The 19,271-nt window shown below is 39.0% G+C and overlaps 1 protein-coding gene across 3 annotated transcripts in view; it reads right to left on the minus strand.

The window, feature by feature from the left end:
* ptk6b (PTK6 protein tyrosine kinase 6b) overlaps positions 1-19,271 on the minus strand; it is a 35,345-nt gene that overhangs the window by 6,541 nt on the left and 9,533 nt on the right. For 2 of the 3 annotated variants that reach the window (XM_067527474.1, XM_067527475.1), the window contains exons 5-8: positions 16,119-16,280; positions 12,419-12,600; positions 12,190-12,343; positions 743-11,152 (exon numbers count right to left, since the gene is read on the minus strand). In XM_067527474.1, coding sequence (XP_067383575.1) covers positions 10,971-11,152; positions 12,190-12,343; positions 12,419-12,600; positions 16,119-16,280 — 680 coding nt within the window. In that variant the 3' untranslated portion in view covers positions 743-10,970. The remainder of the gene's footprint in view (positions 1-742; positions 11,153-12,189; positions 12,344-12,418; positions 12,601-16,118; positions 16,281-19,271) is intronic. The other variant, XM_067527476.1, reaches the window with a different exon arrangement.

The raw sequence follows: 19,271 nt of genomic DNA on the forward strand, positions 1-19,271 counted from the left end.
CTAGAGTGACGAAACTTAAACACAGTGTGCTGAGGTAACCAAGAAGAGTTGTGAAGTAAAGAGATAAAGAGGAATCTGTAAGTCTGAAAAACAACAATGTGGCGTAAAGCATTTCTTGCTTAACTGCTGCTGTGTTGTACAAGGGTAACCTAACCACAGCTTATATAAGTCTAGTCTGCCAGTAAGATCTAGGGGAAAGGTCACAGCTTCCCACTATTTCATTCTCCTACAGTTGGTTCTCTTTTTACAAGAAGGGGAGGTTTAAAGAGAATCTTTCCTTAACTGTTGCATCCAAATATGAATATGAATCAAAGTATGAAAGGAATATTAAGAAAGGAAGGCAAAAGAAAAAAGAAAAAAAAAAGAAATACAAAGAAGAAAGGAAACACCTAGGAGAAAGGAAAAAAATGGAAAGAAAAGAGTACAAAAGAAAAAAAATCCGAAAGAAGGAGGAAAGAAGAAGAGGAATGATTTAGGAATAGAGAAAAAAGAAAGAACAAATAAAAATATAAAAGACAGGAGAAGGGCAAGAAAGACAAGATAAAAGTAAGGTAGGATAAAAAAAAGGTTGATGAGGAAGAGAAGAAGAAACGACAGAAGGAAAAATGAAAAAAAGGAAGGAAGATTATAAGGAAATGTTGGGAATAAGAAAGAAAACGAAATAATTAAAACTGAGAACTTCATACTTATTCGGTTTTATGCAAACAGGTCAATGCTGACAAACAGGTATTTTCTGACCCACCAGGTATAAGGTCTTCAGTCCCTCTAATCTCAGCCTTCAGATACTGAACTGCAGGTCTTCAGAATTCCGAGATTTCACCTAAAAGAAACAAAAGTGTGAATGATGCTGCAGTTTTGGGTTTCATCTACAGTGGAGAAGGTCAGCTGCAGTTTTTAACTACACACTGCCACTTATTTTAGCTCATCATGACCTACATTTGAAGTGGATGTAGATCATAGGTCATATTGATGTAACTGGAGGATTACCTTTCAGTAGTATGACACCAGTCATATGCACGTGTTAAGTGAAAGACTGAATCAAGCTTGAAGCCCACACTCTGTTTAGGGAGCTCCTAAGTCTATCCAGGCAGCTAAAAGCTTGTCTGAAGTAGATTGTGTTCAGTTGCTTTTTAAAAGAATCAGCAGAATCAGCCACACAAAGAGACAGGAGCACGGCTTTCCACAGTCTGGTGACCACTGACTGAAACTAACCCCCCCCTCATATAGAGGGAGCGCTTTTGTAGCCACATCATGTTGATTAAGACCTGCCGTATCCACTCGGGATAACCGGAGATGCCTGGTATCCCCTCAACCTTTGACACCAGCTCTGGAGCCTCGCTTTTTTCTCCTGCCATGGCCCTAAGGTACTCCATTGATGTCAAGGACCTCTCAAAGACAGGCGGGAAAAACTGTTTGCAACTGGTGCAAGTAATATAGTCCTCCATAAGCTCCTTGATGTGCCGATCATACTTAATAGCAGCCAACACACATTTGTCAGCTGACATGGCTAATACAGTACCATATAACATCGGAAAAATCACAAATGCACAAATGCAAAGAAGGACCGGCAGCAAATAAGAACACAGGCACCATCTTGAACTGAACCATTGCCTCTATATTCTCCTCTAGTTCTGAGGAGAGGTGCCTGCTGTGGTCAAACACATCCATCTCAACGTAGCCAAACAGAAGCTAATTCAGCATGGCTCACAGCTCAGCATCAGTCTACTTCTATCTCTTCTCGGTTGGACCAGTGAAGTGGTCAACAACTGGGGGACTTTGGATGAACGCTCTACCTTTTTGTGCCACAATCACAAAAAATACATCATGTAAAGAAGGTCATTATGTTTCGCTACTTATTTAAGCAGCTTTCTCAGTCTAAGGGGAAAATGGACAGCAAAGACAGATGTTATGAGAGATGAGTATGAGAAGCCATTTATGTTCACTTGGAGAATCAACCTCTCCTCTTTCAGAGGAGTCTGTCTCCCATTTTCCATGCTGTACCTTCATCCACCCCAGGAAGATTAAGAACACTTCACATGTCCCCCAAGGAGGACACATCTAACAACCCCATCCTAGGACTTAAAGGGTGTTTAGGGTCATAATCATCACATCTCTGTGACTCCGCCGTGGTCTCGCTCCACTATTATCCACCAGATGAGAAACTACTCTGGATGATAACTGGGTCCCCTATTCAATTTTCTGTCAGACTGAAGTAGCTGCTTGGATGAAAAGCAAAATATTTCACTAACTCACCTTTGAAGAACCAAACCTGGATGACGGAGAACCTTCACCGACAGGTGCTGAAGAGGTTTTGTTTTACTTTCTGTGGCAAAGTTTAAAACTGTTGTGTGAAAGAGAGAAAGTGGGTAATTACACACATGGCAACAAGTTAATGTCTTCACTGATAATTTCTCTGATCACAAAAGTACATTAAAGACAAGACACATTCTCAGTGTAATGATGGAAACACTGTTATAAACCAGGACAAGGGTTATGTACTGAAGTAACCTTTCCTTGGGCATCAACAAGCTCAAAGCCATTCCTTAGCAGGTGAGTATATAGGCTATAAAATATTTAGTGTGGGCATTTTCCACCTTGTTACATAGAAATCTCACCTCCAGCTGCTGATTCAACAGGACTTCCTGATAAGGACTTTTGACTGTGGCCTGAGAAACAAAAGTGCCCTTTGTTATGGCACAGATGCCAAGAAGATTTGCCTTGTCGGCAGATGGTGGAGCAATAACGTCTTAGAAGGAATGAAGTTCACACAAACAAGCTGTAAATATCCTGAGCTCAGCATCTCCATAAAGACTTTTTCATGCAATATGTGTGTAGCAGCGGAACAAATAAGCTTGTCTGACTGAACCGTAAAATGGTAACAGCTGGCTGATTTACAGCTGCAACAGAGATGTAAAAAAGACTCCTGTGACCAAAACTAACAACTTGTTGGAGCCACTTTGTACCAGAATCAGTGCAAGGACACTATGTTAAAGTGATTTTAGTAAAGTATACTTCAACTAACATTGTTTTCATCTAAAACCAACAAAAATTATTTAATGCACGAGAAATAAAATTAATTAAAGAATTAAAAACACATCGTTTTTTTTAACTCTAAAAATTCCATTCAGCTCATCATTTCAAAGTTTATATGCTCTGACAGAAAACTAGAAGAATTTTTTTAAATTAAAGTGAAAATATCAACTTTAGAAGTTTATATCACAATAGGTATAAAGCATAGATGTTATTAATTTTAAATAATCAAATTACAATAACTGAGAAGCTACAAAACTTAGTAATCAAGCAGAAATTTTTGCTTTTAGGAGTGAATATCTCTGCAGCGCTGGCAGCGCTGACTGTGGTTCTGTTTGGGTTTCTATTAAAAATGTGTGAACTTTGAAGATTTATAATTTTGTAATTATGGCATAAACTCCACATAAATGGTAAATGGTCTTATTGGCACATATATACCGCTTTTCTACCTATTGGCACTCAAAGTGCTTTACACTGTCTTTATTTACCCATTCACACTCACAATCACATACCCCGAAATTTCCAAACGTCTGTTGTATAGTAGTATTTTCGACCTGTTTGATATGCCGGCCTTACATCATTCCCAAACTTTTTTTTATATGTCGTGACCACCCCCAGAAATAATGATTTATAGTGCTATTCAAGTGCATGTCTGAGTTAAAAGAAAAAGGTGTCTTTATTTGAAAGGAGTCCTCGCTAAAACGCTACTCTTGGCACTATCGATCAAAAGAAGCCGTTTAGCTACATTCAGTAACTTTCTGTCTCTGCCACCTGATGAACCAGGTTTTTTAACTAAATTAATTAGTGCTTTACACTGCTTCTTATTCACCCATTTGCATTCAGACACCGATTGGGTAGCTGGTATGCAGCTTGTTAACACTCACTGGAGCAACTAAGTTGGGGTTCAGTGTCTTGCTCAAGGACACTTCAACATGTGACCGAAGGATTCAACCAACAACTGCGGGATTGGTGGACAACTGCTCTACCTTCCTGCACCACAGTCACCTATATATACTGTACTATACATCTGCTTGTTTCTCCTACAAGCCCAATTTGAAGAAAAGTTGGGACATTAAACCTAATTTCATTGTAAAGAACAAAGAACAAGACATTTTGTTGTTTTTTTTTTCAAATATAAACTTTTTAAAAATCTTTTCTCACAAAGCTGTCTGGGCCATGTTTCTTCTTTGCATGGTAAAGTTTAAACTTCACTTTGTAGATGCAGAGACAAACTTTGGACTAGTTTTTAGATTGTCGGTGAGCCACTGGATTAGATTCCACTAGAAAGTCGTGCCTATTTATTCACAACCATTCAATATAAATTTTTGGCCTTGTCTCACAGATTTCTCTGGAAGCCTTTATGATATTATGAACTATAGATGAAATCTAAACTTATCTCATTTGTCTCTGTCTCAACTTGTGAATGTGTTGCTGGCGTCAATTTCAAAATGAGCAAATATTAAACACACAAACAATAAATCATTCAAGTTGTTCAGTTCGAACATTTAATATCTTGTCTTTGTAGTATTTACAATCAAACAAAGCTCTCAAATTATCTGCAGGTTACTGCATTCTCTTTATTTTACACAAACATCCCAACTTTTTAGCAAATGTGGTTTTGTACATTAAACCTGCTGACTGCAAGAATGAACTAGTCTTGTAAAATATCCCAGACATTGACATGAGTGTTACAAGATAATCAACAGTATATGGTAATGATTGTTGTTGTTGTTATTATTATTTATAATTATGTATTGCCATTAGATTTACATACGTGTGTGTGTAGTGTGTTTAGAATAGCTCTGTGCCACTCAGCCACTCTGGGGTGACTGAGTTCATAGCAGCTTCTTGAGGACAGGAAGCCCAGATTTACTGGATGATTTTGGCTGTTTGCCCAATCAGACAGGTACTCCCAGTGTGTGTGTATTTCTACAATGGGTGAGGGTGGGGTGACTGTTTTTGGCACCTTTACTGTAATCTGACTCCATCAGGTTTAAAAACAGCAAAAGAGAAACTAGGTTAGTGTGCTACTATTACATGAAGAAGTTCAAATCTCCCATAGCTTATCTTTTAGCTTCTGCAGTAAACAAATTGATCTGTTGGAGTTTAAAGTGGCAATACTCAGTATTCCAAACATCATACAGTGGCCTGGTGGCTCAGTGGGTAGAACATCTGTCTGGAATGCATAGCTTCCAAGTCTATGTATGTTCCAATCGCAGTCTATGCAGCAGATGTATCCTTGAGCAAGACACTCAGCACCAGCTTCCCTGGTGCTGTCTTTGGCTGCTATCAGCAGCTGACCACTGCTCCCCCCAGGGGTGTGGGTTAAATGCAGAGATCATATGTCATTTTAACATGTATTTGTAAATGTACTGTACTCAATAATGACAAAAAAGATTATTCTAACAATATAATCTAAATGACATCAGGAAAATTGTGTCAAAATGTGCAAGAAGCATGTGCATGAAGTGACAATTCTATGGGGCTCTATCACATAAATTTGCGGAGCTTTAGGGATTTACCTCATTGTTCAGCATCAGGACCACAGATTCCCTGTTCTGGCTCCCTCTTGCCAATGGATGAATTACTGTACTTCCTGGGGACAGGTTCAGGGGCCTGAGAGGTCAATTCAATTCAATTCAATTCAACTTTATTTATATAGCGCCAATTCACAACAAAGTCATCTCAGGGCACTTTACAGAATAAAGTCAAGATTATAAAGATATATAAAGAGAACCCAACAATTCCCCCTGGAGCAAGCCATAGGCAACAGTGGAGAGGAAAAACTCCCTTTAACGGAAGAAACCTCCAGCAGAACCAGGCTCAGGGTGGACGGCCATCTGCCTCGACCGGTTGGGGTGAGTGGAAAGGGGAGAGAGAAAAGAACAGAGCAACAAAAAGCAACAACAAAACATCGGGCAGATTGGTAGGACCAGTAGCTGCACGCTGGAAGACACACAGCTTCAAAGCCGGGGGACACCTGCAGAAAGGGACAGAGAGAGGGGGACAGAGGAGGACAAAGACAACTACGGGAGAGAACACACAGAGTTAATGACATACAGTGGTGACAATTGCGGGATGAGAGGAGAGGAGAGATGGTCAAGAGGAGGAAAGGAGCTCAGTGCATTGGGGGGTGGGTCCCCCAGCAGTCTAAGCCTATGGCAGCATAACTATAACTAACTATATGCTTTATTAAAAAGGAAGGTTTTAAGCCTAGACTTAAAAGTAGAGAGGGTGTCTGCTTCCCGAATCTGAACTGGGAGCTGGTTCCACAAGAGAGGAGCTTGATAGCTAAAGGCTCTACCTCCCATTCTACTTTTGGAAATTCTGGGAACCACAAGTAGGCCTGCATTCTGAGAGCGAAGTGGTCTACTGGGATGATATGGTGCTATGAGGTCTTCTATATATGATGGAGCCTGACCATTCAGAGCTTTATATGTAAGAAGCAGGGTTTTAAATTCTATTCTACATTTAATGGGAAGCCAATGGAGAGAAGTGAAGGTGAAATATGATCTCTCTTGCTAGTTCCAGTCAGCACTCTTGCTGCAGCATTTTGGATTAATTGCAGGCTCTTTAGGGAGTTACTGGGGCATCCTGAAAGTAGGGAATTACAGTCGTCCAACCTAGAGGTAACAAATGCATGGACCTGTTTTTCGGCATCACTTTGAGACAGGAGGCTCCTAATTTTGGCAATGTTCCGTAGGTGGAAGAAGGCTGTTCTAGAGATTTGTTTTATATGTGAGTTAAAGGACAGATCCTGATCAAAAATAACTCCAAGGTTCCTTGCAGTAGTACTGGAGGCCAGACTTATGCCATCTAGTGTAACAATATGGTTGGACATCATATCTCTGAGATTTTTGGGCCCAAATACTATGACTTCAGTTTTGTCTGAGTTTAAAAGTAAAAAATTGTGGGGCATCCAGGCCTTTATGTCTTGTAGGCATGCTTGAAGCTTTATTAACTGATTATTTTCATCTGGTTCCATAGATAAATATAGCTGGGTATCATCAGCATAACAGTGGAAATTTATGGAGTGTTTTCTAATAATGTTGCCTAAAGGAGACACATATAAAGTAAAAAGTATTGGTCCTAACACAGAGCCTTGTGGAACTAAGCTAACCTTTGTGTGCATGGAGGATTCATCATTAACATGAACAAATTGAAATCTATCAGATAGATAAGATTTAAACCAACCTAGTGCAGTTCCTGTAATTCCAATTTCATGTTCCAGTCTCTGTAATAAAATGTTATGATCAATGGTATCAAATGCAGCACTAAGATCTAACAAAACAAGTATAGCGATGAGTCCAGTATCTGAGGCCATGAGAAGATCGTTGGTGACTTTTACCAGTGCTGTTTCTGTACTATGATGGTCAGGGGGCACATAGACCAGAGCATCTGCAATTAAATGGTCTGCACTTATATAGCACTTTTCTTACTATTGGCGATGAAAGCGCTGCTTCTTATTAACCCATTCACACTCACAATCATACACACACTCACACACCGATGGGGGAGCTGCTATGCAGCTGGCCAACACTCACCAGGAGCAGCTAAGTTGGGGTTCAGTGCCTTGCTCAAGGGCACTTTGACATGTAATCGGACGAGCCGGGGATTCAACCAACAACTGCGCAACTGGTGAACAACCGCTCTACCTTCCTGGAGTGGCTACTTTGACTACTCCACTACATCTAAGAGCAAATATTTATGAGTGTTACTCAAAGACATTTCAAATGATAGTACGGAGCCAGTTAAATCCATTAGCTTAAGGCTTAAATGCTTAAAGCATCTGTGCGAACCAAGATGGAAGAAAGGAAGGAAAAAAATTTAAACATTTTTGGTTAAATGATCATAGAGGTTAGTGTTTTCACATTGTAATCTGTTTTTAATCTGTTTTCTAGCATGACAGCACACTGTGGAAATACTGAACGTACATACAAGTGACTGTTTTGTGAAATATGACACAAAAACTAAAAAGTGAGGAAGAAGGTCCTCGGGTATTGTTACTGTGCTGCCCCTTGCTGGACAAATGTGAACACTGCAGATGAAGAATACGTTTGTTTTAAAGTCACAGTTTTTTTCATCTTTTTCATCCAGCAGCAGTAAGAGGGAGGCCGATGGCAAAACAGTCTGAGGCTGAGTATAGAGTCAAAACGACAGTCGATAAAACCCCTCAACAACAGTCACAATCTTGTGATCTGATTATATTAAATGCAAATGTAGGTGAGACAGTTTTGTCAAATGATGTTTCCAAGGCCAAGAAACACCTTGACAGGGACAACAGGCAGCTCACTGCATGGGAACCATCAGGTCTGTTCTTGTCTTTAAAAGTGATCATGGGGAAAAAAATCCAAGAAATGTTGCATTACCTTCACGCCAAAGTCTGAAGTGTAATTTCTTAATTGTTTCTTTAACTGGGTATTTTCTACACTATTTGCTGACATTATATATGCCAAACACCATCAACACCGGTCCATGTAGATTATTGCTGTATTTAACAATTTTATTATGACCTTTATCCAAATGAGACATATTCATACTTATACAAACGGAGCCCACACTATCACAAGACTCCCCTCATGGACCCCTCCAACTATTGCCAAAAGACACCATAGCATACAACCTCTATGTACTGCACACACAAACACACAACTTATGTGACAGTATAATGAAATCGAACTTACAAATTTGCAGGGAGGCAGATCTTAGGATGCAAGGACTACTGCAAGCTAAACAAGGTCCAGCTGAAACATCTGTGTAGATTTGATGCTGGACAAATTGATTTGGGTATGGATCTTTTTGTGCTTTGCATTTTGACTTTAACTTTTTCTTTGTTGTTAGTGGTTGACTACAGTGTGCTCTAATAGAGTAAAACAAAGTGTGTGATTATCCTTTATAGTGCCTCTGTACATACAGATTGGATGTGTGGCTGCTGATGTGCAATTTGCCCTGTACCAATCAGCTCAAACTATTTGGTCAAGACTATTCATATCTTCTCCTCATCACTACATATTCATGCCTGACCCATGAGAGATTTTTTTAAAAGCACCTCACCTCTTGTCTTTCTGTTTCTGTTATATTGTAACTAGATATACAGACTTGTTATCTTGGTTTATTCTGTTTTTAGAATCTACAGAATCTTCTGCATGCCCATTCCCTGTGTGTTTGTTGAGCTATCTGACTAATAAAGAATTTATTTCACCGATTGTTTCCACCGATTCCCCTAGGCTAGCAGGGCTGTAGCATAAATAGGGGCTTTTGTCCAGAATAATTAAACCTATTTGGTATGTTAGACCACTCATTCACCAATTTCAGGGTTGGTAGTTAAATTCCTAGCTCCCTTTGTCACATGTTACCAGATGTCCATGTCCTTGAGTAAAAGAACTGAACTTCAATTTACTTGCTCCCAGTGAGATCGGGCCAGATGCATAGCAGCTCCATAAAAGCAGTCAAAAGTACTTTGGGTACAAAGAAGGTAGAAACATCCTATATAAGTGCAGAACATTTACCATAGTCGTTTTTGGAAAGCATTATTGTAGTTTTTTGTTTTGCCTTGGTTGCTTAGTTGTGGTGGGTTAAGTCAGTGGATTTTAGAGTGAGCAGTGTTTGTCCCCACTTTTATGGTTCAAAAACCCTTCATTTGAGTTAAAATTAGAATTTTTTTTACGTGAATAAAGTTTGTTGGAGCCATGCTTCCCGTATGTACCCTGAAGTGGTCGATCTGAATAAGACAAACCAGTTTTCACTTTAGTGTAGCAGATAATGTGGCTGAAGACCATGTATTGGGAGCCTTTCCCTGCATAAATACCCACCACTAGTATCTGTCCAAAGTGGTTGAGACTAGTTGGACAGAAATTCATATTAGAAAAAATTTGGCAGCATGAACTCAGTTGAGGCTCTTACTTCATTCATTCTGGTGAGAATTTTTCAGTAACTCAATTTGCACTTGTTCAATATTGGATTTGTAATAATGGCTGGTATGGCAAATTGTGTACAGTCTGTGGTTATTTACCAACTTAATTTAAACTTGTTAAACCATTTTAGGCAGAATTGGCTGAAACATGAAGGTTGTCAGCTGATCCCTTCAAATGGGCCTTCCATACTGGCTAATGTGGTTTGTGGTTTACTTTGTGTTAACTTCAGTTTTGATAAATCTAACACTTTGTACGAACGTTAGTCACAATCACTGTGACAGTTTAACTTAACTGTTGTGCTGATGGATGTCCATATTAAACAAGGCCCGAAAGGTGAGCTGAACATATGTAGAAATCAAACAAAAGTTAAATCTTGCATCGCTGTTGCCTCGATCAGGATGTTTCCAGCAGACTTTTGCAGACTTTTTCTGGACTTCCCATTAAGAGATTAGAGACAGTCCTACATACAAATATTGTCCATAAGTAGACCTGCATTTATATCAACATGCCCACCAGTCCACAGGCAGGCTTCTACACGCAGAACAAGAAGAATGGATTCGGAGTTGTCAGCGTAAACAAATGTTTTCATACAGAGCTAAAAAAGAGGTACTGCATTATAAGAGCCACTATAAGAAAAATAAGAACTTTTAGGAACAAATCATCCAGAACTATTTCAACAAAGCCCCAGAATAAAAATCTAAACCTGCGAATATGCATAAAAAGGTTAATTAATTACAAATGTCATATTTATCTAATCATTTCAGCTGAAGAAAAATTATTATCAGACCAATAATGAAAATTATTGCTACTTGCCGCCATAGTGGACAAAAAAAACATCAGCACTGCAGGTTTCACATTGCAACTCAAAGTCATTCCATACAAATGTCTAAAAGATCAGTTGTATTGTGTATTGAAAAATTGAAAAAAGTCTTCAGTGAAGCATCACAGTTTCATCTTTGTGCCAGACTGTCTGCGACATCTGCCTACGTGGTGCTTGCTGTACACAACAGGGAAGGATGTGAGTGCTTACTCCAACTCATAGGAGCTGCTTTCCAGTTGGAAATTGAGGGACTTGAAGTCTGGCCTGTCGGCCGGCTCTGCACTCCAACATTTCAGCATGATTCTGTAGAGAAAGTCAGGACATTTGTCCGGTGGTGGCATCCTGTATCCACTGGTAACCTGCTGATATACTTCTTGGTTGCTAAAGGCTGAGACAGAGCAAGAGATGAGGGAAACACATAGAGAAAGGAATTTGGTGAAGTGAAGTTTAACAATACACTACAATGACTGCAAATACACATGTGCTTTAGTTCTAATGGTAATATAGTGGAATACATATCACTGCTACACTGCAAAGGTTAATTGTCTTGTGTATAAATGTATTTTCTAAGTAAAGCTGTTGACTTTCATTTCCCTCAAAAGATCCTGGCAAAAATTGGGCAGGAAAGGCTTTCCTATTTCTTCACTTTGTGAAAACCCCTATTCTGTAATTACACTAAAGCACCAATAACCCTGGAGTTGGAGTTAGTAATTTGTAAAGCTTGCATGATAATATGTTTTAAGCTCACAGTATCAGTTCTGGCCTCTACGCCGTTTGATTTCTTAGTGACAGCTATTATGCTATGGTAGCATTAGCAGGAAAAAAGACTGCAACAAGCCAGTCCACTGCAATCCAGTTTCGTACCTCAACTATCTCCTTAAACTGGCTAACAAGTGTAATGTGTGTCTTACAAGAAGAGAAGGGGGAATTATTCACAACTCTCCACAAGGTTTGGAAGTTTTTTTCTCTGTAATAACAGTGAGTACATAAACACTATGTAAGTTTGAGCTTGTTTAACTTCCTGTAAGCATTCCTCTTGTACATGCTGGCCAGTAAAAGATCCTTTTGTGCGTCCTGTGTATGTGACTTTTCCTGTGAAAGATGCATTCTAATGATTATAAGAATTAAATTATTATTACAATAATGAAAGCTTAAATGTGGCTTTAGGAATCCCATTCTATCAGCTCATGTCAGCATCAGCCTCTTTAATTCTAAAAATGTCATTCTAACCAAAACTAATATGGGAATGAATGAATTCCTCACATTCAAACAGCTATGTTTTGCCATAAGGGTTCTTGCCAATACTGATCCCTTATTGACAAGCTAGGAAAAATATTTTCCACATAGACTTCAACTATGAAGTCAATGCCATTCATTACTATAAATTTAGAAAACATCTAACCTAATAAGTGTCACTCTACTAACCTGGGTAAGGAATGCCTCCATAGGTGATAATCTCATAGAGCAAGACACCAAAAGACCAGACATCAGACTTGTTGGAGTACCTTCCATGACTGATGGCCTCAGGAGCACTCCATTTGTAGGGAATCTTTTTATCCTCTGTGATGTAAAACGGCTCCTGGAAAAAAAAAAAAAAAAAAAACTTTCAAAATTGTATTTTTTTTAAGACAAGTGGCACAAAACCTTTACTTACCTTGATCACTCTGGCCAGTCCAAAGTCGGCCACCTTACAGTTGTAGTGTTCTCCTACCAGGACGTTTCGAGCTGCCAAATCTCTGTGGATGCTGTTTTTCTCCTCCAGGTATGACATCCCATCAGTCACCTGGGCAGCCATGTCAATGAGGGACACTATATCTTGATCATGCCCCTCCGGACCTGAGATTGAAAAAGAGAAAAAAGAGAAAACAACTGATTCTCAGAACTGAGAATCCGACATCGTTTAACTAGGTAAAACGAAAAACCTAAAAGTTTTATTATGCAATTTGCAAAGTTAGGATCCGTTTCAGATTTTAATTACAATTTATCATAATTTAGGTGAAACTGTTTCTGTATTTAAATTCTGTAAATAAGCCTCTTTCTCAAACATGGAGAAATTTGTTTATTCCTTGAAACTGAAAAAAGTAATTGAAAACCATTATTGGATATTCTATAGGTAATAAAAACTTAACAACTCACACTTTCAGTTGAGTTTTCAGTTCAGTTTTTGTAATATATTGAAATGTATTGTTACTATTGTATTTTATATACCATGACCTAATGCATATTTAGTATTCTTTATTATATGTGAATGGTAATCTTTTACATGTGTTTGTTGACCAGAAGTTTAGGATAAGTCTATTATCCATATCCATACTCTGCAGAACAATCATTTAAATTATGTCTAAACACACGCCTATATGACTTGATGACTTATTTCACTTTTTGAGGATATTGTGATTAGAAAATCAGCCTAATGTACGTGCAGAACATGTATCGTCTAAACAAAAGAAAAACAGGCGTTTTCTCCCTTAGGCACTAAAGAAGTTACACACCCATCATCCTTAAAGTATTAGGTAATTCATCTGAACGACTGTGGCGCAGGAAGGTAGAGCAGTTGTCCACCAATCTCGCAGTTGTTGGTTCAGTGTTCCCTGTTGGCTCAGACACTGAACCCCAACTTAGTTGCTCCCGGTGAGTGCTGGCCAGCTGCATAGCAGCTCCCCCATCGGTGTGTGAGTGTGCGTGTGATTGTGAGTGCGAATGGGTGCCCAAAGGTAGAAAAGCGCTATATAAGTTCAGAGCATTTACCATTTAATTCAGGTTGGACCTTAAACTCATGTCGTTCTTTTTGTCTAATTGTTATTTTGAAACTTTGTAATGCTTTATGTTTTCTTAGCATGCTACCTCATGGCTTTTCTATGCTCATTCCTTGTTAAATTTTATTGAACAACCCAAGTTTAACTTTTGCTCAAGTAACAGAAACAAAACAAAGCAAAAAAAAAACAACAACCAAAAAACCCACTGTGCTTACTTTCTCTAATTCATGTGTCTAATACATGTTCAAGAGTTCAAGCGTTTCTCCCAATAAGAGAGCACCTCTGACATAATCTCCTGCTGTATGCTACAGGTGTGACGTTCAGGGACTTCAAATGCTTTTACATTTAAAATCTTGTCTCCATTTAAATAAGATGAGTGACTGGTTGCAGGACTGAAGATGTGCAATGCTAGGAAACAATATTAAAACTATAACAATAATTAATAATCTTTTATAGGGGGACCAACAAATATGTCTAGGCCAATTTAAAGTATCATTTTATAGTAGGCTGTATATCTTTCCTTTACAGTATGACACATACACAGCCCCATATCCATCAAAATGAGATATAGTGTATGCAGAGGTGGTACATTACAAAAACTCAATACTCTAGTAAAGGTTTTGGCCTAAAAAAAATCTCCACTAGACATTTTACTCAAGTAAAATTACTAATGTACATTTTACTTAAAGTATAAAACTAAAAGTACCACATTGAAAAATTAATATTTTTTTAAACAGTTATCATAATTATGGCCATTCAAGTACAGTAATTAATAAAACTTAAATGCAATAAAGTCACTTTTGGGGCAACTGTGGCGCAGGAAGGTAGAGCGGTTGTCCACCAATCACAGTTGTTGGTTCAATCCCCAGCTCCTCCAGTCACATGTCAAAGTGTCCTAGAGCAAGACACTGAACCCCAACTTAGTTGCTCCCGGTGAGTGTTGGCCAGCTGCATAGCAGCTTCCCCATCGATGTATGAGTGTGTGTGTGATTGTGAGTGCGAATGGGTGAATAAGAATCGGTGTAAAGCACTTTGAGTGCCCATAGGTAGAAAAGTGCTATATAAGTGCAGACCATTTACTTTTGGTAAAGGAGGAGCCGGTGTACATAAACAGCAACATGTAAGTTCATCACTTTGCACAAGGGATGAAGTGCTGCTTCAATGAGCTGCAGGTACCAACAGTGTACTCACATCCTTTTTATTGTCCACCTAATGAGTCTGTTGAGTTCAAGGTAAGAAACTGGTATTACACTGGCTGGTCAGTTTCACATTTAGTTAGCTAGCTAACATTCCATCTATCCAAAGTCAGACTGTTAAACTTGTTTAAATTTTTACTTTCAGTTTGTGTCAAAGTTTAAAACACATGTTAAAATGAGGTACTCCTATTTGATTTTGAAATACATTTCTATAACTCAGATCCAAAATGACTTAAAACGTAAAACAAAAGACTTACACATTGGCATGTAAGATAATGAGGAATCACATAGAAAAGGACAGGAAGTGAGGGAGAGATGAAGACAGAGACAACAGGAGTAGAGCAAGAGGAAATAAATTGTGTGCAAGTCTCTGCAACATTTAATCAGATCTCAATGATCTCTAAAGCTTGACAAATTATTTATGCTACTGCCCACTGAGATGGTTTTAAAGCTATTTTTAGCCAATTGTTCATCTTAAAGAAAAGTTTAGGACTTTTCAACCTGTGCTTTATAGATACTTGAGGGCTAATTGTGCATATGAAACAGACTGTTGGTCTTCAATGACACTCAAAGAAAATCTCAGGAGTCCATAAGCCAAACTGAACTGGGATCTATCAACGTTACAGCATTTCAAAGAAAGACTTCACTCTTTTTCTTTCCCTGATAGTATCTTGACTGCTTTGGTTATGCTTTGATTAATTCCCTTATTCTACTTTTTAATGCATGTATTCTAGTTCATACATCGGTGCTTCATTATACAATGTAAAATCCTCCTCAAATTCCAAGTGTGACACAATACCTTTGTACTGCATGTCTGAATCATATCCCTCTGTGCAGCTCAGGAGCACAGAAATAAGTTGGTCTTAAAAAAGGCACTAAATTTGATAAATTAAGAATCTATGCAGCCCAGTATGACCACTGAAATTTCATAACCGTCTCAAGTGAAATATGAAGTGCATTTTGTCTATGGTCTGAGGGCCATAATCCGTGGTCCTCACATCTTACAGTGTACACTACTCCTTAAAAAAAATATGTAGATTAGAAAAATTTATATTGTTTTGCGAGCTGGTTTTTGAAACTCATTATTTCTCAAACTTTGCAAATGGCCATGACTGCTGCCTCAAAAGTGACCATAACATCGGTTAAACATTTAAACAACATTCATGAATGTAGACTAGTTGTTTGTTTACATTACCTACGTTACCTCTGACAAGTGTCAACATCCAGTCCGCTGAATTTAAATGAACTCTTCAAGACAGAAAAACTCTCTGAAATGTTAGGTGAAACCATACGAGGCTAAGGTAACCAAACTTCTAACCCTTACCGAATCCCATCATAAACAGGATTTAAAATTCTGACTGGTTCTCACATAAGACAGTAGATGTAGAAAACTGAGGTTTACCTCTTAGAAAGTGGAGCAGGCTGCCTCTCTCCATCAGCTCAGTGATGATGTAGTAAGGTGGTGAGGCCGTGCACACAGCGAAAAGAGAGATGAGATGCCGATGACGGAGATTTTTCAAGATCTGAACTTCCCTATAAAACTCAATGTGGTTCAACTCTGAGTCTAGACACAGAAAGACAGAGAAAACATTGAGGAACAAAGAAAAAGAGGAAGAGGGACAAAAGAGGAAGGGGAGTAGTCAAGAAATAAAACAGGAAAAACACACTGAAATCTTGACCATTAAAAAACATAAAAAGTCGCCTAGTATTAATTGCAGGTAAATGCATCATCAGTCATCATCCTACAGTTCGTGATCACAAAGTTCAGTTTTTTGGCTGAAACAGTTAGACCAGTGCAAAAGTATGAATATAACTGAAAGTAAACAATGAGATGGTATAGAAAGTAACAAAATCTTTGCTAATTATACAAACAGCAATGATACTTTTATGAGCATAATTCCTGTATTTTCTTCCAGTAAACAGTATGGTTAGTGGTCGGATAGTGGTGAAGGTTTGTTCTAACAATGATAAGATACAACAGGCATTTTCTTCCTGTTTAGAGTATAATTACTCTACAATGAGTCATGGTGTTTATTACCCACAGATGAAATCCAGGCTCATACAATAAACCATTGTTCTTGTTTACCATTTCTTCTCACAGCACTTTGCTTTAAAGTTTTCTCCTTGACTTACATTTGCTTGTAAAAAGCATGTTTTTTAATTAAGCAAAGAACACGAACAAATAAAATAATTATGAACATTCAGTTATGCATCACTTAAATTCCAGAAATGCTACCTGCATTATCAGTAATGCATGAAAGCCTCTGGGGTGTATCAGAAAGTATTAGCATGAAACTTGTCACATTGTTATTCTGTCTCTACTAGTTAAACCACTCCTAGTTTCACTCAAATGTAGTGTAACATGGTATTAGTATATCGTTATTCAGTTTGTCAGTTTATATACATAACATAGTTAATACCTGTGATATGAAAACATCCGGCTTTTCAGCAGTCATATTCCAGGGATTTCTTAATTTATGGGAAATAATATTGATGCAAGATAAAATTTTGTGCCACAGTAAACTAAAAATGTTCTGTTTAGTTTGGTTTTATTTGCAGTAGAGCTGTGCCATATCATATTGTCCATGATATATGGTGATTGTTCCTTCTGAGGTAAAGAATATGTCACAATGATGTACTTGAACATTCTGCAAGATAATCATGGTTAATCACATACTGTATTCCACCACCTCATGCACAAACAGCACCGATATCAAGAGGAGCATATGGCAGACTTTAAGGGAACAACAGCAAGCACCTTTCATTCACAAGAATTTGGTATGTTAGCTGTTTTGTTGGTCTGGAGGGGAAGATTGTGGGATAGCACCCCCCTCATGGGACTTTCCTGTTGCATTGGAGGCCCTATCAGTTCCACCTTTTGAACCAGTAGAACTTCTTCTTTTCCTTTCGGCTGTTCCCTTTCAGGGGTCGCCACAGAGAATCATGTGCCTCCATCTAACCCTGTCCTCTGCATCCTCTTCACTCACACCAACTAACTTCATGTCGTCCCTCAATACATCCATAAATCTCCTCTTTGATCTTCCTCTAGACCTCCTGCCTGGCAGCTCCAACCTCAGCATCCTTCTACAGATATATTCACTGTCTCTCCTCTGAACATGTCCAAACCACCTCAATTTGGCCTCTCTGACTTTATCTCCAATACATCTAAAATGAGCATTTCCTCTGATGTTCATTCCTGATCCTGTCCATCCTCGTCACTCCCAAAGAGAACTTCAACATCTTAAGCTCTGCTACCTGTCTTTTCTTCAGTGCCACTGTCTCTAAGCCGAACAACATCGCTGGTCTCACCACCGTCTTGAAGAACTTTCCTTTCATTCTCACTGATACTCTTTTATCACACAACACACCTGACACTTTTCTCCACCAGTTCCAACCTGCTTGTACATGCATCTTCACCTCTTTTCAACCCTGTGGCTAACCTTCATTCCTCTGCTTTCTAGAGCAGACCTCCACCTCGCTAGGTTTTCCTCCACCTGCTCCCTGCTCTCACTACAGAACACAATGTCATTACAATGTGAATGTCATAGTCCACTGAGATTGCTGTCTAACCTCATCTGTCAGACTATCCATCACCAGAGAAAACAAAAAGGGGTTCAGAGACGATTCTTGATATAGACCCACCTACACCTTGAACTCCTCTGTCACACATACAGCACACCTCATCATGGTCTTACAGCTTTCAAACATGTCCTGCACCATTCTAACATACTTCTCTGCAACTCCAGACTCATACAATACCACAGCTCCTCTCTCAGCACCCTGCCATATACTTTCACTAAATCTACAAGACATAATCCAACTCCCTATGATGTTCTCTGTACTCTATCAGCATCCTCAAAGCAAATACTGCATCTGTTGCACTCTTTCTAGGCTCTCCTAGACACTTCCATACCTCCACAGGTGTGTCATCAGGACCAACTGCCTTTTCACTCTTCATCCTCTTCAACATCCTCCTCACTTCACTCTTACTAATCTTTGCTACTTCCTGCTCCACACCAGTCACCTCTTCTACTCTTCGTTACCTTTCATTTACCTCATTCATCATCTCTTCAAAGTTCTCCTTCCATCTTCCCATCACACTCCTGGCACCTATCAATACATTTCCATCCTTATCTTTAATCACCCTAACCTGCTGCACATCCTTCCCATCTCTATCTCTTTGCCTCACCAACCTGTACAAATCCACCTCTCCCTCTTTAGTGTCCAACCTAGCAAGTCCTCATATGTTCTTTGTTTGGACTTTGCCACCTCTACCTTCACCTTACACTGCATCTCTCTGGACTCCTGTCTACTCTCGTCCTCTCAGTGTCCCACTTTTTTTTAGCTAATCTTTTTCCCTGTATACACTCCTGAACCTTGTTCCACCACCAAGTCTCCTTGTCCTATTTCCTGTTTCCAAATGGCACACCGAGTACCCTGCTACCTCTCTCCTTGATCATATTAGCTGCAGTGGACCAGTCATCTGGAAGCACCTCCTGACCACCTAGAGCCTGTCTCAGCTCCTCCTTGAAATCTACACATTCAACACTACAAC

Source organism: Channa argus, chromosome 13 (genome assembly GCF_033026475.1).
Source record: "Channa argus isolate prfri chromosome 13, Channa argus male v1.0, whole genome shotgun sequence".
In the NCBI taxonomy this organism is placed as follows: Eukaryota; Metazoa; Chordata; class Actinopteri; order Anabantiformes; family Channidae; genus Channa; species Channa argus.